The sequence below is a fragment of the Lissotriton vulgaris genome, chromosome 11, assembly GCF_964263255.1.
Source record: "Lissotriton vulgaris chromosome 11, aLisVul1.2, whole genome shotgun sequence".
NCBI classification, from domain to species: Eukaryota; Metazoa; Chordata; class Amphibia; order Caudata; family Salamandridae; genus Lissotriton; species Lissotriton vulgaris.
Window position 1 is genome coordinate 1,076,329,583 of NC_141699.1, and position 27,315 is coordinate 1,076,356,897.

General features: G+C 42.0%; 1 protein-coding gene across 2 annotated transcripts; it reads right to left on the bottom strand.

The window, feature by feature from the left end:
* Positions 1-3,758: 3,758 nt before the first annotated feature.
* On the bottom strand, positions 3,759-26,946 carry LOC147684147 (deoxyribodipyrimidine photo-lyase-like). 2 transcript variants are annotated; one of them, XM_086944545.1, is made up of 10 exons: positions 26,856-26,946; positions 23,298-23,839; positions 21,954-22,099; positions 18,740-18,922; positions 17,881-18,039; positions 16,806-17,004; positions 14,998-15,150; positions 13,755-13,876; positions 8,533-8,692; positions 3,759-7,949 (listed from the first exon to the last, which is right to left on the bottom strand). In XM_086944545.1, the coding sequence occupies exons 1-10, from the start codon at positions 26,870-26,872 to the stop codon at positions 7,795-7,797; spliced, it is 1,836 nt and encodes a 611-aa protein (XP_086800671.1). In that variant the 5' UTR covers positions 26,873-26,946; the 3' UTR covers positions 3,759-7,794. The 2 variants fall into 2 exon arrangements, with proteins under 2 accessions (XP_086800671.1, XP_086800670.1); XM_086944544.1 differs by having other exon boundaries at positions 26,716-26,867.
* Positions 26,947-27,315: the final 369 nt, after the last annotated feature.

Genomic DNA, 27,315 nt, shown 5'->3' on the forward strand with positions numbered 1-27,315 from the left:
AGGTTCTTTAAAGCAGGCATCTGGAAAGGGCAAAAAGAGAATTTAAAAATAAATCTACACGGATAATGGAATCTTAAATTTTGAAAACTTTGCTAGGTGAACTGTAGCTAAATGAATTTTGGGACATCAAGATAGAGTATGGGCAGTTTAAACTACAAGTAAAACAAGCGTTTAGAGCGTACTCCTAGAAGGACATGGAATGTTTAAAAAAAGATGGCCAGAGCAAACTGCTCTTATTGTCATTCCAGAGACCATTTTATCCACAGCCTTATACCGATCTGCATAGGAATCAAACATTGCAAACAAAATACGAACTTTTCATTTCCTACTTTTAGCATTAAAAACATCCCTATCATGGACATCCTCAAACTCTTGCATGCGTCGTAGCGGGTGTGGACAGGATTTGGAGTCTCTTTCCCATATTATTTGTATATGTCCATTTGTAATTACTCTTAGAAGATGAATCCTACACTGATGTTTCATCCATCTTAGAATAAGGACTCTGGAGACAGAAGGGCCAGCCTGTTTAATTGTGGGTTTATATAGCGCTAGGAATCGACTCCCGGAGGAGTATCTCCACGCTTCGACCGCTGGGGAACCCGTCCTGGCTCACCCTGAGAGATGGTCCCTAATGGGTATCCCTAAGGTGCGACCAAGCATCCCCGGCGGTCTGGGGGGGCCGTTGTGAAGATGAGGCAAGCTAATGCCCAGAGTTGCCGAGTGTGGTCCCTGACTGGAGTAGGCACCGAGGCGAGAATTATCGAGCCCGCTGACCATGGTCCACGACCCTGCCGCGTCGGGAATCGAACCCTGGTCCTGGGCCGTCCTCTGCTTACGGGTCTGCCGCCTCTACCCAGTGAGCCACACCACTCCACACAGGGTAGTTGCAGGGTACTGACCTACAACTCTTGGCCAGGCAAACAAAATTCCTGGAGATGGTAGTCCTTGCACTCAAGAACTCAACAGAAGACACTCCTGTATTGGGCTGTCCCCTAGCTTGCTGATAAACGTGCGATGACATTAAATCTTTTGAATTTCATTCGCTCTAGTGCGGTATTGATGAACTGCTTAGGAAGATACATTGCCGAATGCCGTCATATTAGGGCACTTTTTGTATATACCTTAGTTAGTTTTTATCTCTTCGAGTTGGTAATATATTTTCCTTGGTCCTATTTAACTTTACCTCATTGATTTATTGTCCGATTGCTACTCAGCTTTGTTAAACACAAGGTTTTCTGCTGCTAAAATGAAAGCACTGTATTGTATATAATGCTGGGGGTCGTGTTTTGCATCCCACCGATTCAGTGAGGAATAGATGTTTACTTAGCTCTGATTACTGTTGTTGCTAAAACCTTATAAGAGCACTTTATTGCTCATAAATAATTGCTGCTCATATATATATTTATATAATTGCTCTTATATTTGATTTAGTATATACTTGTCACTTTAAACTTTATATATTTGGAAGGTTCGTTTTTATTAATTGATGACCAATAGAACGTTTAGCGTGTGTTGTGTAATGTTTACATAATTATAGAGGTAGGTATAGTCCCTGTTTATATAATTTAGTTTTTTTTAATGTATAATGATTGGATGATTGTAATGGTTTTCAATCAATAAACTTAACTAACCTAGTCCTATCTATGTAATGCATAACAGCACGCTTGATGTCAAGAGCGTGTAATGCTCTTTCTGCTACAGTTTGGCTGAGGGAAGAAGAGTGGGAGCTCAATTGTCTGTTTAAGATAAAAGGAGACCTCCTTAGGTAGAAATTTGGGGTTGGTTCTAAATTGTGGACCCTGAGAAAAAAAGGCTCTTGTAGTGAGTGTGAGGATCTGTAGCTCACTAATACACGTAAGGGACGTACACTACTAGGAAGGTGACCTTCCAGGAGAGGTACTGTAAAGAGCAATAGTGTAGTGGTTTGAAAGAAAGGTTGAGAAGCATGGTTGTCTGGACCACCTGGGAGCTAGTTTGCAGCAGGTTTCGCATAATGTACAGTAGAGGTTGGATAGGTGGAAAAATTCACAGATCCTCTACCAGTTCATCCACAGGGCATTGCCCAAGGACTGGGGGGGTGCGAACTCGTAGGCATAGTTTCAGCATTTTGCATTTTCACAAGTGACAAAAAAAGGTCTATGTTTGGGACCCCCAATGATGGAATTAAGACTTGTGGGTGGAATTCCCACTCATGCACTTGTTGCTGCATCCTGATGCGCAGGTCTGCAAAGTCACTGTCCACCCCTGGGAGGTACTCCACTGGGAGATGTACCTGGGGGTGAATCACCCAAAGTTAAATTCATTGAGCTAGTGCTGACAGTTGAAGAGTGTGTGTGCCGCCTTGCTTTTGCAGGAAAAACATGGCAGTCATGTTTGTCTGCACCAGGACTACCTTGCCCCTTGGAGTAAAGCTTTGCAGGCTAGGTGTATGGGTAAAAGTTCTAGATAGTTGATGTGGAGGCCCCATTGATGAAGTGGCCACAGACCTTGGACTGTCATGTTGAGATTGCCCCCCCCCATTCAGCAAGTGATACGTCCATGATGATGGTTACTTGCGAAACTGGGGCTGCGAAGGGCTGCCCGCAACAAATTGTTGCTGTTCCACCTCTGCAGACGGTGATGAGTGCGGGCTCCTATCAACACTACATCTTCCCAGTGACCCAACTCTTGTGACCATTGTGCCGATAGGCACTCTAGGAGTGGACACATAGGGAACCTTGTGTCACTAAGGCTTGTAGGTGCCTCTGATGACCACAGTGAGACATTATTCTTGCAATAAGGATGTACTTTGGATGAGGTGAACTTCTGGGAACTGCACGCTTTGCTTATATTGTGTACATATGGGAGGATTTGTGCTGACCCTATAACCCTCTGTTTGGTTGATGTTCGTAAACATGTAGACATCTGCAAAATGTCATGGGCATACAGCGTAACATGATGAAAAACTGGTAAAGCAAAGGCTTGAAGTGGGCTGAGACAAAGCCCCTCTGAAGTAATTTAATATCAGGCAGACAGCTAAAGCTATCTTTAGTCAGATCTAACAAGTCTAATTTGTTGTTCCTATAATTACATTAGCTAAACAAAGCAATAAGACAAATTATACTTGTTTACATGCACCACCCCATGGGTCTGTGAGGCACCTCTGATGTTACTGGCCAACACCACCCGCTGTAAAGCCAGACTTATGGTCAATTCAACAAATGCATCTGAAATCCGAGATAAAGGCGCAGGAGATGGTGGTGCAGTTTTCGCTCTACAGTTATCATATGTTGTGACCATTGGTGCCATTACTGCATAGTCCATCGGTGTCTCCAAAATAAGCCCAAGAAAGCGGATTCCATGCCAAATTCATAAGAAAACCAATAACCAAATATTTTCCATTATATGTATGTAACTATTTCATATCTAGATATACAGAAATTCTGGTATTGATCCAATCCTCCACGAAATAGGTTCGACACTCCCTGGTCTAACAGATGTTCCAAACTCCCAGTCGGCGGGTGGCACTTTTCAATAAATACAAATTTGCAGAATTACTATTATACAGAAATCCGCTTTTGCAAGCTTAAATAAATTATTCAGCAATTCTCGCTGGAGCCTTCTGAATTTTTCTGGGATGAGATTTTGTTAAACTCCTGAATTAGAAAATGGTGCTTTTGCTTCTTAAAGCCTGGCCTCCAATCCCTTTTGATTGCATTCTATCCTTCATGTTATTTGGACATTTATGCAGGATTATAAATAAAGTGGCAACAATCCCATTTTCACACAAAAACGAAAATATTTTATTTCAAACCCGTAACAAAACAGCCTTCCAGAATATATTGCATGTAAACATATTGGTAAAAAAAATAATATTGAAAAAGTGTGTAACAGATATCCAGAAACAAATATCAATGGAGTCGAACTATACAGATCATCAATGTTAGGTCGACTTAATTGTACTCTTTTTACAGTATCTTCGTAGGATAAAACATGTTTGATTCTGTGTTGTAATCCTGGTAAGTAGCCTTTAATAGTCATAACATTTTAGGGTGCTTCTTTTGTTTGAGGTATTGTCCTGGAAGAACTATTATGATTTGCTAAGATGGAAGGGCAGGAAAACCACCTTCAAATGTGCCATGATGATACTGAGAGGGAGTCACCTTGGTACCAAAAAACATTTACTGAGGAGGACCTATGGCTTTCCAATGAACAAGTAGTGTGTGACATTTTTTGAGTCAACTGGGAAACGTACTGGAATGTTGGCCCCCCCTGAGCCCCATAGAACAGGACCGCTTGTGAGATTGAATCAAAGGCAGTGGGGCACATCTATATCCATCACATCCACTAACAGGTCAGAGGAAGCACAGAGGCACCTAGCAACATAGAATCGCCATGAGATAAATGCAGATTTAAAGTGGAACTGGGCACAGGCCAACCCAACACGGGTGTCCAGCACTGCTAAGATAAAGGAGGGCCTTTCTGACTCAGCCGACATCTAGATTTATAACCACCACATACCAATCGACAAAAGGATGCAGAGAACTAAGGGAAAAAGAGAATTGTGCAGTCCATGTCTGTCAACCTCTGTTTTTGTCTACCTTGACGCCTGGTCCTGCTGATGCACCACCTGAAACTCTACTAGAAAGAATAGTTAAACATGTGGATTCAGCACACGATCACCCTATGAGCCATTTTTCCGGGAACACTTACGCCACAAGGGTGCGTTGGCATCTGGACTATTGAGTTTAGGCAGTAGGAGCTCCTCAGAGGGCACTGTGGCATTAGGCATGTGACGCACCCAAAGCTACCCCGTGCAATACTACTCTTACTAGAAACACTTGCCCAATACACCCTTTCCGAGTGAGAGTAGATCCTTTGCAGTAAAAGTAAAAAGCTACTTCTGTGAATATCAAAGTAAAAATCCCCCCCGGGGGGGGGGGAGGTCTTTTCAGACTTGAAGCTACAAATGCAAACGGTTAAGGCCATGGGTGAAGCAGACTTAAAAATTTCCAGTCAATGAAGCTTACGGAGTCCAGGGGTGTTCAGCCATGAGGCAGAAAATGCAGGTCCGCTTTGGAAAAGAGACCGTGAGAAGTATAGCATGGTATGAATCCAGTGATCAAGGACATTTGTAGTCCAGGATGACAATACAAAAACCATTAAGATGTGAGCAGAAAATCTAGGTGGATAAGACCAGCTCATCATTTAACAGAGAAGATCAGGTCTGTGTTGTAAAAAATAAAGGGCACGCCAAGGCAGAAACCGCACTAAACACGGTGCTCACGAGCTTACTGCTTGGAGTGGAAGCTCTGTTTGGTGACTTACGATGTGTCTAGGGACATCGCTCGAGTCTAAAGGAAGAGGGGACACACCTGTATCAGAGATGGACAACACTGGACTATACAGAGGGAACCACACACATTAACTATTTACCACATCAACTTAAAAATAAATACATGACAAAGAGATTTTCCTACTAGTAGGGACGAAATAATCTCGGGGATCAGTGCTATTAATATTAGATCTCTGCTCAGGACCTGTATTGAACTATACATTTTTTTCCGGTGTGAAACTCCAATTGTTGTTGCAGCTGGCATGAAGAGACCTTCTTGTTCGCAGAAAGATATTCAAGTTAATGACATTCTGTTTGCCTTAAAAACATTTTTTTTTTAACTCGCACAGCCTTGGACGGGTAAAGCTTGGTGAATGAAAACATGCAAAGTGTCCAGTCTCTTAACAGCAAAGAGTGCTATGCACAAGTTACACTGTCTATAAAAACTGTGCAACGACACACAGGACCACATTTATAGCAAAGTGACGCAGCGTTGCAAGTCACGTTGCTGTGCTGCATCACAGGAAAATACCAGGAATGCATAATATGTATCCCAATACATCACATTCCTGTCCTTTTCCCAGATCCGGCACACAGTGGGCAGCCTAGCACCAACGCAGGCACCCTTGCACCATATAATATCCTAGGAGTTTGATTACATCACTTGACTGCTTTCAGGGTCCCAATAAACATTCCAGTTATCATTTCAAATGTTTTGCACGTCTCGTGTCTGGCATATCTAAACTCTTGAAGAAGTACTCAATTGGCTGCAGTCGCATCTTGGGACTGGTTTCTGCTGAATAAATTCAGTTGGTATTTTTATCCAACCATTAGAAATCCCCTTGTTTGTTTCTGCTGGACGCCTGTGGTTCACTATCTCACAACCGATCTGTAGCAACATATCATTTGCAATTGTTCAACAAGAATTCACACCAAGGGTGGATGGAAGCGTGTTCTCGTGAGGAGTAACGCGATGGTGTAAAGCGAAAGTAATCAAACCCAAAATATCCCTCCACATGTGCACAGACGAAGGACGACAGGACACCTCATGGAGAATGCCTATGCCTCCCCCCCCCCCCCCCAGCTTTAAAAAAAAAAGTATATGTGGTATGAAAAACCACAATATGGTTTCAGACAATTTAGAAATAATTTATGCTGCATACTGATTCTTTCTCTTCAATTAGTGTCTTCTGGCTGGTCATTAACTAGGAACAAATGAATACATTTACCAAAAGAGTTAAATTCCCATTGCAAATACTTGGAAGAATAAACAGGCAAAAAGCCTTTGATGTTGCAGATATATGTGCAAACCCCGTCTCCCCCACATAGTAGTGGTGTTCATATGCAGGGTTGTTAAATTCTTAAACACATTGCATTTGCATTGTGAATGAAAAGAACATAGTCAATGGGGGAAAAGGGGCATTCCCAAATCTGAGGAATTGGTAAATTTAATTTCAGCGCATTATAGGCAGGGAGGTGTGCTTGAGGTACTTGTTGGCTATCGTTCATGCATTTGCACTCTGGAGTCCAAGGGAGCCAATTCCTTTTACGGCTTGCATTAAATGAGCGGAAAGCAAAGTTGGCGTATCTGACATGACTAAAGCGAATGGTATGAAATTCAATTATCTACTGATGTGCTGGTCTAAATAAAATATCAGCAACTTCTTATTCAACATTAAAAATCAGAAAACCTCATTAAGCAAGAGTCCGAATTGCGGATAATACGTAAAGAGTTCCTAAAAAATAACCAGACATCTCATTCCTGATGTAAACCGGTCCAGCTTTTTTTTGTAAAAATCCTTTAAATTTCATGCCGTAGTTACTTATGAAACCGGTGCTTACCTAGCATATGAAAATTCATGCCTATGCAAACGCTAGTGGTGGATCAGGATAGATTGCTAGGGCAGCAGTGAATTTTTGCTAAGCAGAACTTCCTATTTTTCTACTGTAGGTATTTGCAATGTATAGGGAGAAACATCTGGAAACCCGCTTATCTGATGGGGTGGCAGTAACTTGTGATTATCAATGTTAATCTACAAAACAGCTGCAATCCCTGCTAACTGGAGCAAATAACTTTATAAACGCTGGTAAGGGTCTCTGATAAACCCCGTTTCAGTTTTTAAAGTTCAGAAATCTCAACAACACGTGTTCAGGCAACATGAATACATTTAGGACTAAACAGTTGTTTAAAGTAGATTGACGCATCCCCTGTAATTCTACAGACGTATAAAAAGGTACAAACCCCCCACACAATATAAAAATAAGTTTGTATATAACCGATAAAAAATGAATTGTATATGGAGTCCACCTTGCAGGTTACAGAAAAGTAGCGGATTCTCTGCACTGCTCCCCAGCTGCCTTCTATCAATTTTTAAGAGAGGACATTGTTTGAAGAATTGAGCACAAGAGCAACATCCGAACAACTCCTCATCCACACTTCCTGGCGCAGTAGGGGCGGTATGAGGGAATCAACACGCAGACTATTTTGCAAATTTCTTGGGGTGGTACTTGCGCTCAAACTGTGCCACATCAAACTTCCGCTTACAGCCATTGTAGTTCATGAAACGGATTTTGCCAAAAACTTCACGTTCCGCCCAACCTTGGTCATGGATTCCACAAATCGACCACATGCACCCTGTTGTGAAAAAACAGAAGCAAGCAAGTGATTATGCTGGATTACGTTCCAGGCTTAAGCTTGGCTACGAAGGCGGCATGAATTCAAGTCACAATTATATGACTCACAAATGCAAGCATCAGGCAGAAAAAAACTATTTTTCAGACACAATTTCATTCAATACATGCAAACTTTGTATGAAGCAAGAATTGACACCCTACTGGAATTCTGTATAATGTTTTAACCAGTAAAATTAAAAAATGCATAACAAATCGAGTATACAATATGCGTGACAGCCCACGGCTAATTAAAAATGTGTTGATTACGTCACTTTAAAATAACATTCTTAATATGAACCTTATCAGGCCGTGGGACCCTCCCAAAAAACAAGAACCAGATGTTTTTTTACCCACCGCCGAATAATGTGTACAGTTATCTTTTCAACAAAGAGTTCAATAAAATAAAGACAGGACTAAGATATACAGAGCAAATAATATTTCCAAAAGAGATGGATATTTCCATTGTGTAGGTAGCTCTTTTTCTATTGTTAGCATTAAAAAAAGGAAGAAAAAAAAAATCAACATCCAGGGAGAATTTCACTGACCTACATATCCATTGGGGTCCCGCCCGTCAAGCTCAAACCGGTCATTGAGGTAGATGGAGAACTGGAGCGCTTCCTCAGGAGACTTGGTCCATTCTAGGATCTTCTTGGCCCAGTACATTCTCAGGAATCCGTGCATCTTCCCCTCATGCACCAACTGGAGCTGCATTGACGACAAGCAAAAAGAAACTCATGAGACACATTTGATGTGGGATCCATCATAGGTGGCAAGCATTCAGTAGCAAATGTTTTCTTACTTCAAAGGATGCTTCTACATAAATAGGAGACCTCTCGTCAGTGGTCTGGGAGAGGCCAAGTTACTCATGTGTGTTTGCCTCATCCATAATCTCTCATTTAAGTGACAGTGGTCCCGGAGTGTCAATAATATTCACATAATGGTTTAAATATTTCACTAACTCTGGGGGTATTTCAAAGTCTGTAAGTAATGAGAATCTGAGTGGGTAAAAGAAAATGTTAGAGTAGAGGTCATTAGATAGATGTCCAACGACACTCATACCTGGATTCAACATAGAGTTTCAGTGGTGCAACCAAGACCAGTTACCTATTGCATTGAAACAGCAGCAGGACCTGCCTGAGCTATGCCCATCTGTACTGGAACCTGGTAGACTTTGTTGCTGCCTTAAATCCTTTGACATAAACAAAATAAATTCTCATAATAGACACTTTTCCAGCACCAGGCCTTAAAGGGGGTCATCTGGGGAATGATGCAACAATGTATTTCAAAACCTAAGCTGACATCATCAAACAATACAAACATCTAGAACGCCTACTCCTGATTGTTCGCGATGCAGGAGCAGATTAAAAAAAAGTGTTTCTCTCTCTACCCTGGATGGACACTTTAAAGTTCTGTATGGAAAGATAGATGAAATGCCCCTCGCTTCCAAAATGGATGCCGACAAGGCTTTAGAAAAGTTTCACTACTCGTTGGCCTTGACCGATGGTCTCCCAAGCATTTATAGCGCCTGCATTTGCGGTTCTACCAAGAGGCTCACATGTTGACTTGAGGAAGGCTCCCTCTTCTTGAGATTTGGGACAGTGGGATCAATTCCTATGCCTGTGGGTCATAAAGCTCCTTTGTGGCCCCATTTCTCACAGATGACAAATGGGTGGTAACAACTGGCAAGTGATGCTGAGCACATTTCCATTTTTTCCGAAGAGAACTCGCAGAGAATGAGGAGTGGTCCCTGTTTTTCTTCTGTAATTCATGTTATGGCATTCAGTATCCACACTGGCCAAACACTCCTGCAGCACAAGTGCATAGCATGTCCCAAGAGGTAATAAGGGAGTTTTCTGTATGTAGGGGACTGCTGTTTCATTGTTCCTTATGTTTGGTTGATTATCAGAAGCCAGGCAGCACCATTTAGAACGTGAGTCAACGCTGATTTTCACATCAGACGAAGCACCGGTTGGATAACAGCTGAAGTCCTGAGAGGACGCAGAGCCATCTAGACCAGGTAATCTTCAGGTTGGCGGGATGAAAATATTCCCACCAGGCAGTCTCCCCTTGTGTGATTCCTCCTGGGAGCCCTTTCCTCAAACCATGAGGAGTTTGCCCCCTGTGCTCCTTTTCTAAATCATCTTTGAAGGATGTAGCATCCTTGTAAAATCAGAAGCTAGGTGACAGGCAGTTACATACATATTTATCTGGGCGCGAGCTCCCAGATATTGTTTAGGTTCCGACGTAAACATGTATCATTAACAAGCAACGAAGACTGTCAGTAGACCAATATGCCATAATGAGTCTGGGACTGGCCCAGTTATGGAATTTTATTCTCACTCTATCATTGAACATAAAAATAATCACAAAAGGAGGGTTATCTGATATCACAGCCTTGTCACTTCTGCCTGATGCTGAAGGGGGTTCAGATAACTCTGGGTAAGAAGTTAAGCCTCAGCTTTAATGGCACCGCAGGTTATTAATTAAAATAAATAAGTTTTCCAGCTTATGCAATACTCTCCACGAGACTGAATGTAAATTAAAGCAAAGTTGAGTGGAGCGGATGCCTGCTAGACAGGTTCAAGCACCTCTGATCATGTTATGGCTCATCTACTGCCACAGGCTGTGTGTGCTTGCAGACGGCATGGCCCGCCCCGAACGTCTTGTGAATGTCTGAAGCACATTCAGATCCTAGTAGCACTACTGATATGTTTGTTCTTCGGAACATGACACATATTCACAACTTTACGTTGTTGAGTGGAAATCCTGTGAGATACAAGATCGCTTCAGGAAATCTGTAGTGAAAGGTGCTTTAACAGCGTTCCACCCAGGTCTTATTCTGAAGTGGGAAATGCACTGCATGTCTGCCTAACTAGCAGGAAGTGTGTCAGACATGTTTAAGATACAAGAGACATAAGTATAGAGTTTAAGCAAATGGGGACTTGGGCTCCTGTTAAACCCTATGAAGAATCATGCAGCTACATGCACGTTTGAGGTAAAAACAATAGATTGTATTTCCCATTCATTTGCTTGTATGTTCATAAACTTATATATTCATAAACTACAAAATAAATAGATGGACAGCATATACCTAATTCTTGTGTTGAAATGTATCAATTTATAATTATTCAGCACGCTACACCCCTCAGGAGAATGATATCTGGGAACTAACTCAGACATCATTCGCTCGAGGTGAAGGTAGCGAGGCAATACGAAGAGTATTCTAAAAGTTGCATGCATTTCCTTCATTGACTTTGATCGGTGGTGCAGGTATACACCATACTCGAGTCCGTGACCTTCAATCCCCAAGCTGCAGCGCCCTTTTTGGAAAGAGATACATCTGTGATACCAGCCAGGTAACAAAGCTATGCTAACTTCTTGGACTTGTAGCTCACAGATATAGGGGCCTTGGAACCTATTCTTAAACATCATTTTAAATGGGGCTGTTAAGTTCCTAGCCCTAAAGGTCTGAGAAGCTCAGTGCAGTTGGAATAGGGTGCTGGTGCTGCAGGGTGAGATGCAGGCAAAACAGAGGAAACAGACTGTAAAGAAAACAATTTCACATTGACTTGCAAACCTATCTATAGTTGGTGCTGATGGGCTGATTTAGTTAAATTGGACTTTGCTCAGGTCATTCCAATGGCAGGAAGTCTATTGCAGCTTAGTTACTCTCGCGCCTTTTTGGTTTCTGCAAGTGGAATATATTTGTAGACACTGACAAGGTTGGGTGACTGAAGCAAATCCTGAACATAAACATAGTTGGGGAGCAAAAGGTAATAGCAGGAAAGGACTGCAACTGTTTAAGTGCAACCAGATGAGATTGAGTAGTGCCATATCAAAGAAGAGGCTTGGACTAGAGTCTGGGTATACCGGCGCTTTAGGAGGATCTCCGGAGATACGGAAACAACAGATTGTCCCTCTACTACATCCAAGTATTGAAGCAGGTGCTCTCTTCTATCAAGGAATGCAGCATCTGGGCAGGTTTCAAGTGCAATGGGCTGTGAACAAGATGCTTCTTCATCTTGAGTTCAAAGTTTTAGCAAAACTTTTGTTATTAGTTTAGAGAGGACCTTCAGGTTTAGGGGCAAAAGCGATCTACCAAGTGAGGTTTTTCGACAGACTCATTATTATACGTGGGTTGTTTATATAAGTTCGAATTTCTACACAAAGGGTTAATACGTGAAATAAAATGAAGTCATGGTTAAATCATTTATTTAATCGGATTATATTTATATCCTATTTTGAAAGGACAGTTTTATACCAGAAGAGGAACAATATATGTTCCCCTGTGCCGCAAAAAATCCTAAATAAATGAACAAATGCAGAGGTTACATGCAATACTTCTGCAACAGCCGTGGCTGATGGCTGGTTTCTGTTTCAGCATTACATGTTGTGTGTAATCTGCCACGCCATCTTGTACTGGGATTAGAACACTGCACATGTATGTTTCAAATGTTTGTTTACAGCAGTGGTTCTTAACCTTGTGATTTCTCTGAACTCCCCATGAATGCTTACTGGACACCAGGAACCTCCACTTAAGCTAGTTTTATGATCTGAGCCTCTAACAAAAAAAGTACAAAAAACAACAACTATAGAAACGAGTACACATTTAACAAATCCACACAATATTTTGTTTAATACACAAAGAAAAGATGTACAAAAATTGAAATTTTAATGTTAAGGTTGGGGATGTTTCAAAATTTTGATGTATTTCTAAAAAGAAAAAGCAATAAGAGACTCTAGCATGATGCTTGGTCTTCCTTGCTCCTAATGTATGCTTTTTGTCAGTCGTTATAAGTGAGGTCATTGAGGTCCTCGATTGTCCACTCCACTATTCGCTGTACTTGAGCTGCACGCACAAATCAAGCTGTGAATACCAACTTAATATTTAGGTTCCAATTTCAAATTCGTTCACATTTACAGAATGTTTTAAAATGTCAATTTCACTTTTTTATATACATGTCATTGATTAGTTTTCTAATATCATTACATTTTTTTAACAACTGGGGACCCCGTGAGTGGGTGTTGTGGACATGTTAAGAAAAACTGGCTTCGAGTATTGTGTGCAGATGGTCTCGAGGAACTACGCTAGTTGAGCCTGAAACATCCCTTGACACACAAACACCTGGGTTAGGACTGCACCGCCATTACATTTTTCTATCCTATGTTGGACTTGTGTATGTTCAATCATCTTCTTATGCGCTGCACATAGACAGAGTGCACAGAGAATATAATGCTTGAAAAAATCTATATACTCTTTCCCTGTTAATATCTGCTGTAGAGGGCACTTTTATCCAATACAATTTTTTTTTTCAGGAAATGATATTTGCTTGGTTTATAAACCAAGTGTCTTCCAATTTAAAGAGTTCGCCATCTTGAGTAGGAGGTGCGTACTGATATATATAGTACGACTTACCATAATGTCAAGACAGAGGTGAAGGCGAAAGATGAGCAAAGCTGTACAGAGGAACAGAGTGTGGGCTTTCCAGTGCGCCTCCAAAAGTACATAAAATCCAAGTGCAGCTCAAATTTGCACAATCGCAACACGGAATCTAGAACTAGGATGGTGGAGAAAATGGTTCTGGAAGTGCACCCTACACAAGAACTCTTGTGAATCTGAGAGACCGTGCAATATGGTCAAGGTTAAAAGAAACAACAACAAAAACCATGAAACCAACAAGACAATAATGTCCTAATGTAATATAGGTACACATGACAGACGTTAGGTTGAAGAGATGGGGTGCGGTGTGACAACATAGTGCAGTACCTGAGCGGCGTTCCAGAGAGGGTCGTGTGTCTTCCCCGCCTCAAACTGTTCCAGTGTGTAGATGTGGGTCCTCTTGTCCTTTGCATGGTCCTTTAGGGTGTTTCTGGCCCAGTCATAAGCACCTTGAAGTCAACAGAGTAAATTAATCCTCTGCAAGAATCTGGCTAGAGGCCATGCAGAATGTTAATAAATTGGTCTTCAAATTGATGGAGATTTTTGATTTTAAAAAGGCGTATACCTACTTTCTGGTCCTTAACCACATGCACGCTCCTCTGATTCTGCCCATATGCTGACTTTTTAAAAAACCCATTGTTCATGACGAGCTGGGCTCGTCATCAGTGTTTGAGGAGGCTACACCATGACGAGCCCAGCTCGTCATCAGCCTCGAAGGGGTTAAAAATAAATAAATGGATTCAAAAAAAAAAAAATGAAAAAACTACCTCTAAGGGCATACACCTAACTCTGTGCAGCACATTTTATACAAGCAATGAACATTGAAATGCAAAAAATATTTACCCATTAGACTTCAATGACTGGGTTGATGAACTATCTTAGGAAAGCGTGTTCGCCACTGCTTTTAAAGTGTATGGGAGATCCTGTGACATTCCGTCGACTAGAAACACAGCTGTCAAACTAGGCACTTTAAGACATGTATTAATTTTATTCTATCTATTTTCTACCTGGATTTTATTTTACCATCAGTTAAAATATATTATGCAACAATGAAAATTACTTAAACCCTCTCTATTTTTTTGTTATTTTTGAAGCTTCTGTTGTCATGAACATAAAAGCTAATAAAACGATATAGGTTTAGCAATTATAGTATATGAAAAATACAATAAAATAATTTAAAAAATGCGTGAATCTGGGCAGAGCAGGAGACTAAAAATAACTGGTATAGCATACAGCGCAAAGAAATAAATATGTTACTCAAACCTTTTCCACTTGTACCAACATTTCCCGAACACAGACAAGTGAGTCCAGCAGGGACTGGTGTTAGGAATTCTGTCTCTAGGTGCACACATGAAGGCATTAAGACTACAGTACCCAGTAAGGACTGGTGCTTGGAATTCTGTCTCTAGGTGCACACATGAAGGCACTGAGACTACACCACTTTAGTGAGAGGATATAGCTTTACTGACTGCACCGAGACCTAATGCTAACATTACCAAAAAAACAGTAATAAACTCATTGGAGTGTCTGACTCACTGTCAGACCTGCCATTTTCTAAGTGCCCGATTACCTTCCAACTTGTCGTAGTTCTTCTGGTAGAAACAGAAGTTGTCTGCCAGTTCCCTTCTCACCATGGACTCCTCAATAAAACCTTCCACGGACTCCTTGTATTTGCTGCGGTACTTACGGACTTCTAAGATGGCGCGCTGCACCGAAACCTGGCCTGGGAAAGAAATATTTGTTAAAAGAAAGGAAATAAAAATTTGGAAAACTATTTCTTTAGAAAACAGACCTTATCCCAACAAATGCACTGAAAAAGGTTCTCTGGACAGAAAGCTGACAGACACCAAAATTAGCGCAATAGATTATTGTTCTTTACCCAGTCACTACACAAGCTCCAGCTTCAACCTCATTTAATATGGTTTCCTTTTTCAACCCCAGGACATACCCAATTAATTTACTATTTGTGTGCCACAACAACATGCTGGGAGGAGGCTTCATATATTACCTATGATTTTTGTGAACAAAGATTTCCTAATATTTCGGCTGATTAAGTAAGGCAGTTTCTATTTCCAGGACTATTTGTCTGCCTGTAAAAAAGGAACTTCTTGTACAGTATGCTTTCCTTTTAGAAATGGGACTGAGTCTTTAAAATCCACTGAGCCACTTCCATTCGTCTCAATGCATTCAATTCTTGAGCCTCACTGTACTGGTGGCTTGAGGCAGAGGTTCTTAACCTGTTTTCTAGGGACCCTTTGGGGTCTGGGAATTAAAATTTTGATTTTTTTTTTTAAATGCTTAGGCGGGATCCCTGGCTTCTAGTAATGACTCCGTGTGGGTCCCTGGATTCCAATAATCATTAAGTTAGTGTCTCCGGGTTCCAATAATGTCGAAGGGAGAGTCCACCGAAGTCAAAAGGTTAAGAACCACTGGTTTAAGGCACACCAAATGATATCCTTCCGCCTCCAATTTTCTTCCCATTTTTCCTATAGGTGCTTAACAGGGATGGAAATAATTTGTCACACGTGGCGGGATCTGTGCAGTGTAGAGAAGTATCAATTGTTTTCTCTGCAAGGGGAGCTGGTGGTAAAAGGAAAGTATCAGCCACATTTATGTAAAGTGAGGAAAGGGTTTAAGATTTTCACAGTGATGCTTGAGCATTCAGTGAATTTCAAGCATAGTTAAGTTGATAGAACTACTACAAGTACTACTGCATGTAGCGTGACAAGTTATTTAGGAAGTGACTCACAACTGCGTGGGTACATCTCCAATACCCATGGTGGTTAAGGAAATTCCATCAACATAGCATTGGCTGAATTTCTGCCAGAGGCCTTCTACCAAAAATGCATCTCCTGTAGCAGACAGCCACTTGATGGAGAACCATCTGACATCATAGCAGATAATTCAAGATGTCTGATCCAGTGAGGTGGAGACACATCCATCATACTGGTGGACAAACATGTTGTTAGCACAATGTAAGTCTTCACTTAGAGATGTCCAGAGCAAGAACACAATTAGTTGTTAGTGCCCCCGATATGCATTAATTTTGTACCAGATATTTGCATCAATTTAGTGTTCCTCATAGACCTATAGCGAATATATCCCAGGGCAGAGAGGCGGCTACTATGGTTAGTAATGCCCTCATCACAGCTGGAAGGGCACTGGGCCTGACCCGAGCGAGAGTCATAGGGTGAGGGAATCTATGGGAAGATTATGGTGGTACAGAAAGAACTCCGAAGCTGCAAGCGTTGGCCATCCCCCTTCCAAGGAATACAGGTTCTGGAAGCTCTGCACACTAAATGCCATGACACTTACATCAACAATTAGAATATCGTGCTACCTTATAACAAATGAAACAGTAAATATCTGCACACTCACCAAAGTGAAACCATGGGGACAGGTTGCTCAGCGCGTTTTTGTTTGGATTATTCCGGTCAGTGCCGAAGAATTTCAGACGCTCGGCTATGAAGGACTGGAGCACGGCCATACCCGCCTTTGTGCCTGGCTTGGCCCACTCTACTTCCCCCACAGTCCTGTCCACTTGAAGGCTGGCTCTGCAGGCGTCCCAGTCGATTGGCTGATTGGATCCATCGACGTAAAACAAAAATAAAAAAAAAGACTGTCATTGGCATTACTAATTCACAGAAGAACAGTCCTAAGCCCCTTTTCTACTGGTATCAAAAGACCAAACTGAAGTGTTAAGATGCATTGTATCAATGTCGCTGCAGCACTGTAATGGTGCGTTGTATCAACTGTACGCCAATGCCTTGCAATTGCAAAATGCAATTTACATGGATAAGCCAAATGTGTCATACAGTTTTATATTAGTTTGGCATAAAATCAATAAAATCTGTTTATCAAAAAAAGATACAGTGTAAGCAGCTCAACGTGCACTAGAAGTTTATTTACTTCTTTGAAGCCGGCACAAGGGATGGGGCAAAAGTTGAATAGTAAGGCAGCGCTGGAGTACTGTTGATACAAGAGGGTCACACGAAGAAGGTACATCAGGGTAAAGCCGTACTAGCTGCCAGCAAAGCTTGGCACGTGTACATGGAGGAGAAAAAATATTTGCCACTGGAGGCAGACAAATACTAGTCACAAGGGATGACATTAACAGGTCCAGGCTGGTTTTCTTTGCCTCAGGAACTTAGCAGCACACCATTTAACCCCATTTGTAAGGACATTTACCCCAGGTAAATGGCCTTATTATTCTAACAAATGCGCCATTGAATCACATCAGCACATTAAAAACCCATAAAAAGGACTCAATAGCCTTGAAATGAATCCAGGCTCCAGGATGTTTACCTATAAACTAAAATGTTTCAGATTAATCTTGATCTGGCTGCTTCAATTGTCGACAGGAGACTAGAGGAAACCTTATGTCTACTCTGAAGCTAGGTGAATATCATATGCCACATGAGCCACAAGCTCAGATGACCCGCTCACTCATTACCTCTGCTTGAAACTTGCTTTCGTAGGGATGAACCATCACCGGGGGAAACTCGGTCAGAAAATCTGGGACTTTATCATGGATCTTATTCCTGATCGTTCGAGCACCATACTCTTGCTTGATTGACGCAAACCAGCATGGAACAACGTTGTGGGCATCAACCTGGAAACAAACAAAATAAATGTAGCATGGGACTGGGTGAGATGGCAGCAACGAGAAAGTCACATGTAGTTTTAACTCCACCATGCTGATGCCAACTGCATCTACCTCTGAAACAGCAGGTGTTATTAGTTGGACATACAGAAAGCAAGCCAAGAATTGCTAGCATCCAAACCATAATACCAAGGGGAAATAGTGTTGAGTAAATTATATTTATGCTAAGCTGGTACAAATAAGTGCAGCCCAGTAACAGATACACGTGAAAATGACTGAACCAGTGGGCACTGGAGAAACCATTAATGTTATGGTCATTAATACTAGGAACTAAACAATAAACTACAGTGGGTGAAACCCATTAATATTGCCAGTGCTCCTTTAACTGTGCTTATTTATAATCCTGCTCAATGGTCTATTTGTAGCCCTTTTATGACAATCTACAATAAAGGGATTTCTAAACAGATTACTAGCACAAAGGAGGGCTTACTCACTTAGCAAGGACCACATAACAGAAGCGTGAACAACAGTGGACCAGCGCCCTTTTAAAGACTCCAATGCCTGGCATGGTGCTTGCTGATGACACAGTAGACTGGAAATTGTACTTGTACAGAACACACATTTTGCAAAGAGTTTCTTTCAGGTTTGCGAAAGTATTGGAAAAGAACACTTTATGTTACTACATAAAGTCCATATCGCAAGATTTTACCTGCACGAAAGGTACATCCTCTGGCAAGCGTTCTTTCACATCCTCCACCCATTGCATCGGCACGCGCAGCGGGGCGAAGTCGGTCACCACCCCCCCAATGCTGTGCTTCTTTACAAATTCTGGGAGCACATCCTTGGCAAAGCCGATCAGAAGGTGGAAAGAGATCTTCAATTTATTGCATTCCTAACAAGAGAAGCAAGTATAGTATCAGTCAAAAGAGTGACGATGGCGCAAAAAGACAAAGTCAGGAGGAAGTATTCAGTTAACGGAAGCCCATAGCAAATAGAGCAATTTAACCTCAACATGATGCAGAAATAAGTTGTTTCTCAAACAATGACCATGAAAAACTGCTGTTATGTAAACATTCACCAATTAGCTCATTCCCAAAAAATAAAACAATGTAACTTTAACTGCTTGTTGTCACACTGCTAACCTTGTTTTCTCGTACAGACCCATGCACACTCATGTTTTCACAATTGTACACCCTAAAGAATTCCTCACACTGCTAACCTTGTTTTCTCGTACAGACCCCTGCACACTCATGTTTGCACAATTGTACACCCTAAAGAATTCCTTCAATCCTAGGCACTACATCTTCTTCACATACATTCCCACCCACATGTCCTCTCTAGGGGTGCTCCCATGTCCTAGTGTCCAGACCTCCATTGTTACTCAGACTAAATATTTACTCTCTTACCATCCCTGAGATGTCACTGCCCTGATTACCTGGCCTTTTGAAATGTTGTCTTCTACCCAGAGCAGTCACATATTCTGTACTTTCACACTTAGTACATGGCAACAAAAAGCAGACCTTTTCCTCTCAAACAAGTATATGCCACTCCTAGGGTAGTGGTCCCGGATTATGAGCCCCATACTGGGGTCGGTGTGACACAATGAGACCTCCAGAGGACCATATACCCCAGAGAAAGAATGATCACAAAAGAGACTGATACCTCCAAGGTTCCCTCCTTTAATTACCTAAAAATACAAATTTTACAGAAAAATTAGATGTGACCAGTTGCAGTTCCCCCAAACTTCTTTCCCACTCTTTCAGTACAAAAGGCCAGCGACGTGCGGCCCCAATCAAGGCCCTTCGGCAGACGCTGCCTAGTTGTAGGCCACCCTGATTCTTTAATCTGTCACACACCTCTTCTTCAGTATTTGTGTCATGGGAACTTGCCTCAAATTGTACATGCAGAACCAAACATGCCTAAGTCAACACAGAGTGGTTCAGGATCGGATTCGGATTCATACAGGTGGACACTGCCAAAGCTGTACTATTGTCGATGTGCTCATCACTGTCTTGTGTTCCTCTTCAGTTGAGTAGCCCTGTCCTATCTGCTCTTCTATCAGGCAGGCCTCAATAATCATACAAAGCTGTACTGACAAGAAGCGCCTTTGCGAACCTAAATCACAAGCTTTGTGCACATAACTATAGGACTCCTGTTCATTTAAATCAGTAGATTAGTTATGAGACATTGCATTCAGTCCAGTTTTAAGCACAGCAGGAGTCTGCACCCATTTTTTTTAGCTATTGATGGCTTGCTTTTATAGTAGGAACACCAACATTTCTAAACAAGCATCATCAAACGCAATAGGTCTGACCTATATAAGAGCTAATGCCTTTGCCAATGTCTTTTAGCCATTTCTACACCAGCGTGGCTGCTGTTCAGCATGGCTAAATGTTATTGTTGTAGAGGAGAGTGGCACAAAGGAGAATGGCATGGTGTTACAGTAGAGTGGAGTGGCATATAGGGGGTGGCATAGAGGGACTAGAGTGGCATAAAATAGAGATGAGTGACATAGAATCGAATTAAGTGGTGTTGAGTGCTGTGGAGTGGGGGGAGTGGAGTGATGTGGAGTGGGGGGAGTGGAGTGACGTAGAGTGGAGCGGCATACAATAATACAGTTGCGGTTGTAACTCATGCGTCAATAGAGATGGCAGAAAAGGTAAAAATGCAACATAAATAGGAAGCTGTATGCCTGTGTTAAAACTTGGAAAGTGCATTGTGCGTTCAGCAATAATACCAAGAGACTTATAAAAAATAGTGCAGTGCAAAAAGACGAGGAAGAACTAAGACAAGGAAGAACACATGTACTTGACCAATGCTCCAGGGAAGAGCCAAGACGAGAAAGGAAGTTAAGCAATCGAAAGATTGCAAATTAGAGTGACACAGAAAACAACTAATGGTATGCTTAGGGCGGGTTGTAAGCCCACTAAAATGTAATCAATAACTCTCGCCTACACAGCTGAGGGCTTTGGAAGGGCTCTCTGAATAAGAATCCTATGCTGAGCAGTAAAGAATGATATTTTGAAATGTACAGCAGTCGATTTTAGAAATAAAGTAAAATATTACTCCTAATTTTATAACTGTACTGAATAAATTCAATTGCATGTTTACACTCATGTAATTATTCAAATTACACATAGTTAAGAAAGTATAGATAAAACGTGTATGAGAGTAACCAACATGAGAATATTCAATATGTATTCCTTTAACCCTTTCGCTGCTGATGACGAGCTCAGCTCGTCATCACCCACGGGTGTCGTGTGCTGATGACGAGCTGAGCTCGTCATGGAAACAGCAAAATGGCTATTTGCAGCACAGGGCAAAAATCCCCGCAGCAGCCATGTGGTTAAATAAAGTTTTATTCCCGAGGCTCTCGCCTGGTTGGTGCTGCTGTTCCAAAAGCCCAATAAAAACATTAAAGAAATAAAATGTTTTAACCAACAAGAAAGAGTACATTAGATGATCCCAACTATTGCAACTAAATCTACCGAATAGTGTAATTAATAAATCATGTATGGATAGATATGTGAGGTAGTCCTGGATAATAATCAGGGATATAGAAGGCACAACACTGATCCCCACCGTCACATAGAGCAACCTTCATCCGCTGTCTGCGTCTAGAGTATACACTGGTGAATGTCACAAAATAGAGAGCATTCCACTGTAATCTATGTACAAAGAAAGTAGCCAAGCCTCTGGTGCCTATGGCATTGAAGTCCAGCTTCGCCACACAAACAGCGAGAATGTCAACTTCCAGTGGGTGACTCTGGAGCCACATTGGCTTCCAACGTCGAATTGAAAATGAGCTTTCTAGTGTTGTGTGCATCTCACATAGTTAAGATTTAAACATCTGCGTTTCCAGGAAACAGTATTACTCCCCTTAAACTCTCATTCCCTCCTGGGCTCAGACTGGCAGCACTCACCTCAGCAACTTCCTGTAGTCCCTTCAGCATAAAACCAAAGTGTCGAATGGTGGCTTCCAGGAACTTGGGGACAAGACAGAAGCAGACGTGGAGAGGGAGCTTCTCTTTGAGAGCCAGGCGCTGGGCATACAGAAAAGCCCAATTATCTGAAATATATATATATTTTTTTAAATGGGTAGAAAGAAAGCGAGAAATCAGCAGAGCCAAGACAAAGATAATGAATAGATTCTAACTAGGTAGAAATTAGACATTAGAGCATTTGTACAATTTTGGATTCTTCAAGCTGGTAACTTGAACTAGCTTGAAAAGAGCAGGCTAGGAAACAAGCTGATTGAAGGCGCCGGGCTTTCGTACTTGCTACAAACTACTAGGTCTCTAAAATAAGAAGGGCTATAACAACACTTGATATGTTAAACACAGTGGACAGTACTGAAAAATACTGCACAGGCTGTGTATGATGGTACATATTTACTTAGGGTACATCTGAATGTAAATCATCCTATACCCTGTTCTCACACGAGGATAACCAAGTGCAGAGTCCATCCACTCTCATCCGAGCATCCTTCGGAGGTCCATCAGCATCATACTCAATCCCTTCTAGGCTACATTTGACCATTCGCTCTGCCAAACATATGCAGGGTCATGGGTCACAAGTGACTCAACAAAGAAGAGAAGCTCTGACTTGCACCGGTTAGTGAAAGCCATGAACGCTGCAACCTGCAACCATCAGTGAAATGACAAAGTACTGCAAGACCACACTAGTGGTTGAGGCATGTTATGTTAATGACCAGTAATGTAGCCGGCACAAGGCCACGGGTCACCTAGTTATGTACTTCACTGAATTAAAGTTATCGAAAGGGCTAAGGGGCATTCATTTGTTGCTCCACAAGCAGTAAAGGCTCCAAGGTCACCACCTCATCTCATACAGTAGGATGGAGAAAGGAGTGTGAAACCTTCATGAGCTGGTGTGTGAAATAATTAGTGGGTACAATAATGGAAAAATGGGTGTGCTGGGGGCGAAAAGATAGGTACAAAACATTGATCTATAAAAAAAGTAGGCCATTGCGAAACTTACATGTTGCTGGCATAATATTTGTGTTATGCAAACTTCACAAAGTTATTACACCTCTTTGCAGAATTAAGCATCATTCACTGTAAAAATTAACCATGAATGGTGGAATTTGAGGTAAAGATTTACTACCAGGCCTAGTCTGCTAGAGGCACAGGAGCAGCTGTGATCTCAGGGTGCCTGAAGCTAATAAAGCAGACAAACCCCACACAAGTCCTCGTGAAATAGTGTTATGCATTCTATACGAGAAATGGTCAAGCATGCAGTGCTCCCACCTTCCACCCGCTGGTCGCGGGACATCCAGTAGACAATCCCGCAAGAGTCCTCTTTGAGAGAGTTATTTTCACTGGAGATCAGGCGAACTCTCTTCTTGTTGAATTTGAACTCCGCCACTGAAGATGCAGCTTTCAACCTAGAGTTCTTTACAGACTCCAACAGGTCTCCATTTTCAGCCACACTTTTCTCTTCTAGTTTCTGCTTTTTGGCGTCAATATCAGACGGCTCCCCACTGTCCGTCTTAGATGTCTTCCCAGTGTCTTTCCCCCCCACTTTATGCTTGCCCGCCTTGATCTGAGAGGATGCGCTTGTGGACTTTGGTTTTGATATACTTTTCTGAGGCTTTGAGGACTTTTCGCTCGGCGCCTCATTCCCGTCAGACTTAGGTTTCTTTTCCTTTTGAGACATGTTTGAGCCTTGCTTGGTGTGTAGGCAGCGTATAAGAGTTAGGATGCTTTCTGAAAATAATCCACTGCTACTTCTGTGGCAATGAAGTATCCTGGAACGGTTCAAGATTGGAATCCAGGGACTTAACGTGCTGCTAGAAAACCACACAGAATGAGAAATAGTTAAACATACATATAAACAAATTAAATGAAATACACAAAAAAGGTAGTAACTTAGGTGAACAAACACATGCAACAACATTTTATCACTATAGGAAAGTCATGATTAGCTTCCCATGTACTCTAAAACCATGGGATTAGTGGTCACTTTCCATTGTTTATCCTCTAATTGATGCTGGATAACTATGGAGGCAAATGTTCTAAGTGTGAACAACATACGGCATTGGACGTTGGCCTGTTTTTAGAAGCTAAAGGAATGGAAGCATATGGAGATATTGAGTTTCCAGATTACACAGATTAGTGAATGAAAGAATGGAGGAGAAGGGGAGTATATCCCAGGATTAGACCCCAAATATGCTCGTTTCACCGTCAACACTTGCATAATAAATGAAGGTGTTGTAATCTGAAGTTGTTGGAAATCTGAGCAAATGGTTTAAGAGGTAAATTTAGGAAATAGGAGGTCTACAGACTTCCCCACACCATACAGAAAGCATGTAGGAACCTATTGTAAAAGGCGAGCAGCAAACTGAGAATAAAAGCCTTGAGAGGAACACTGTCCATTGCAAGTCTTAGGTGTGATTTCACACCTCACCTTGGAAGCGGTGGAGTAGAGTTCTTCTAAGGTTTTCTTTAAGAAGTTAATGGTGGCGAACTAATTGCGTTACTTGAATCCTCTGCTTCTGTGGTTTGGGTGAAATCTGCCACTTGACAGTTCTCAGTACATGGAGATTTACTCAGCAGTCATTCTTTAGGGCCACCTATGAAATCAGTCCCTTTATGTTTCGGAGCTCCCGCCCCCCCCCCCCCACTTTGATTTATGAGCAGATCCTTGGGAGTCACTATTATATATACAAATAAGCACCATTTTATTATTATGATTATTAATAAAAATATGAAGCAGACACAATTGATAAAATAGTCAGAATTGCCAAGTTCGATAGTTCAAAATTAAACTGGTTTATGCTTTTAAACAGGTTACTTGGCTGCCAGAAGAAGACATTTAATTCGCAAGTGTAGGAAAAAGACTCATTTTGAAATGGTTAATCCCACTTTTTGTCTGGTATTTGATGCAATTTTGAGTGGAAGGTCACTGGGTCCCTACTAACCAAGACCCTAGTTCAGATCTCTTTCCCATAACTGTACAATTGTTTCCCTCAATTGGTAAACTTTTCAGCACTCTCTGTAAGCCCCTAGTAAGTTGTACCCCAGGTACATAGGGCCTGAGGTACTAAAGAGGGTCGCAGCACGAATTGTGCCCCCCCCCCTAAGGGAACCCTAACCAAATACAAGCAAGACTGCCATTGCAGGCTGTGTGTTTTGGTGCACAAAAAAGTGAAAACATGAAATGGCACACACACATCTGTTTGCCATGTCTCCTAACACTGCATTAAATAATTGTAAGTCATCCCTACATCAGGCCTGACAGCCCTAAGGCAGGGTGCTTAATATTACATGTGCGGGCATACCTGTGTGAGCAGATATGCCCTGTGCCGGTAAGTTCCATTACTGCCAGTTCAAGTGACCAGGGAAGCCATTTTAAAACATGTGCTGCACACTGGTGAAAACGAGATCCCCAGCTACATGATGGCTTTACTGAAGACAAGGATGTTTGGTATAAAACATCTCATATTGATAAATCCACACTGATTTCAGTTATGCATTTATTAATGCATTCACCCAGAGGGCACCTTAGAGGTGTCCCCGTCTGAAAACCTACCAGCCACTGGTGTGCTCACGGACTGGTTTCTGCAGCCTGCCACCCGAGACAAGTGTCTGGCTCCCAAGGGTGAGAGCCTTTGCTCTCAGGAGGTGAGAAACAAAGCTAGTTCGGGAAAAGGGTGTTTACACCCCTTCCCACGGGTTGTACTAGTGAGTAGCATTCCAAGGCATGGGAGCTTCAAAGAAGCTACAGCCTCTGAAATGAGAGTTTGGCTCCCCTCACAGGAGAGGAAGCTTACCTCCTGGAGATTGGTCCCGTTAGCTGCTGTACTTTACCTGAATGCTGCATTGACTTTTCCTCCCATAGGATAACATTTCAGCTTCTAAATATTGCAACTGTGAACTTTTTGAACCAATCTTGCCTGTGCTAAAAGGAAGCCCTGCATTAAATGTGTTCGGAACGCATGCTTATCCAGTCCTCTACCTCCCTGTACAGCATTGGTACAAGTGCCAGTTGCAATTTTGATTCTATGAAAGGTCTATGAAGGAGTCACAGAGTTGGTAAAATATTGGCAAGGCAAAAGTATAACAAAATGCAGCGCTTACAGATGAGTGGTAAACTACAGGACATGCCAGGAAGTAAGTGCGTGAGAGGATGAAAAGTGGTTGCGGAAGAGGAAAGAGATGAGGTGTGAGATATACAGATGGAGGATTTCAGAAAGATCTTGCTAGAAAAAGGGCATAAGTATCTAACACAGACTGCAAAGGAAAGTGATGTGAAGAGAAGAACGTAAGTGGTTGAGACACACTGAACAACAATACCCCTTGCACAGACCTCAGTGAAATGTAACAGTCTCATGTGTTCAGAATTGCAACTTCAATATTATTTACACCTAAAAATAATTGGAACACATTTATCTTAAACAGATTCCAACTGCTTGCAAACCGACTAGTCCTGGCTTGTTGTAGGGGTGTGTTAGTTTGTGCATCAAGTACCTGGAGGCGTTCACAGAGGCATCAAAATAGCATGCGATGGGTAATAAGTTTACATGTGTAAGCCTCGTCTCTTGGAAGATTCCAAGTTACACTTCTTATGTCACACCCCTTTCACCGAACACACCCGCTTCATGCCATGACTAAATTTATGCTGGGACCAGGAATGCAGCAGAACCCTACAACAGGATGAACACACCTCTGTTTTGTTGAACTGGGGGAAAGGAAAGCTGCTCGTGCACGAACAGATGCAATGGAAGCTTTGCAGAGGGGCGCACCATCGCTTGGCATGCATTGGACAAAGACGTTCTCGCTCTGCATTATTCATGATAAACTCACCCTGCTCCCCGCAGCATGCACCACCAGCCTCTGCTCCTTATGTAATGGGCCGTTCAAGCACCTTGTGTAACAGCAGCACACTGCACCGAGGGAACAAGCTCAACCGCCTGAGAGAAGAAACCCAAAAGTTGCCGCCCATACTAACGACGTACGCTGGCAATAAAAGCGCACGTTTTAAAATCAACGTCTACGCAACCTTTCTGTCTGAATGCAGGCGCTCGCCCGGGAAATTCCAAAACGTTACTGCAGTCCTAACGTGTAGAAGCTAGCGCTTTACATAAAACTACTGGTCATCCAAGTTTTGTCACAAAATATTTAAAATTCTGCCTTGTACAAAATAACTGAAATAGTTTCGGGGACATATCAGTGATTTTTTGCAGAAAAAAACTCGCTTGCATACACGCGTACTAAATAAATGACCTCATCAATATGTATAAGTTTTAAGTTTAAACCCGAGCAT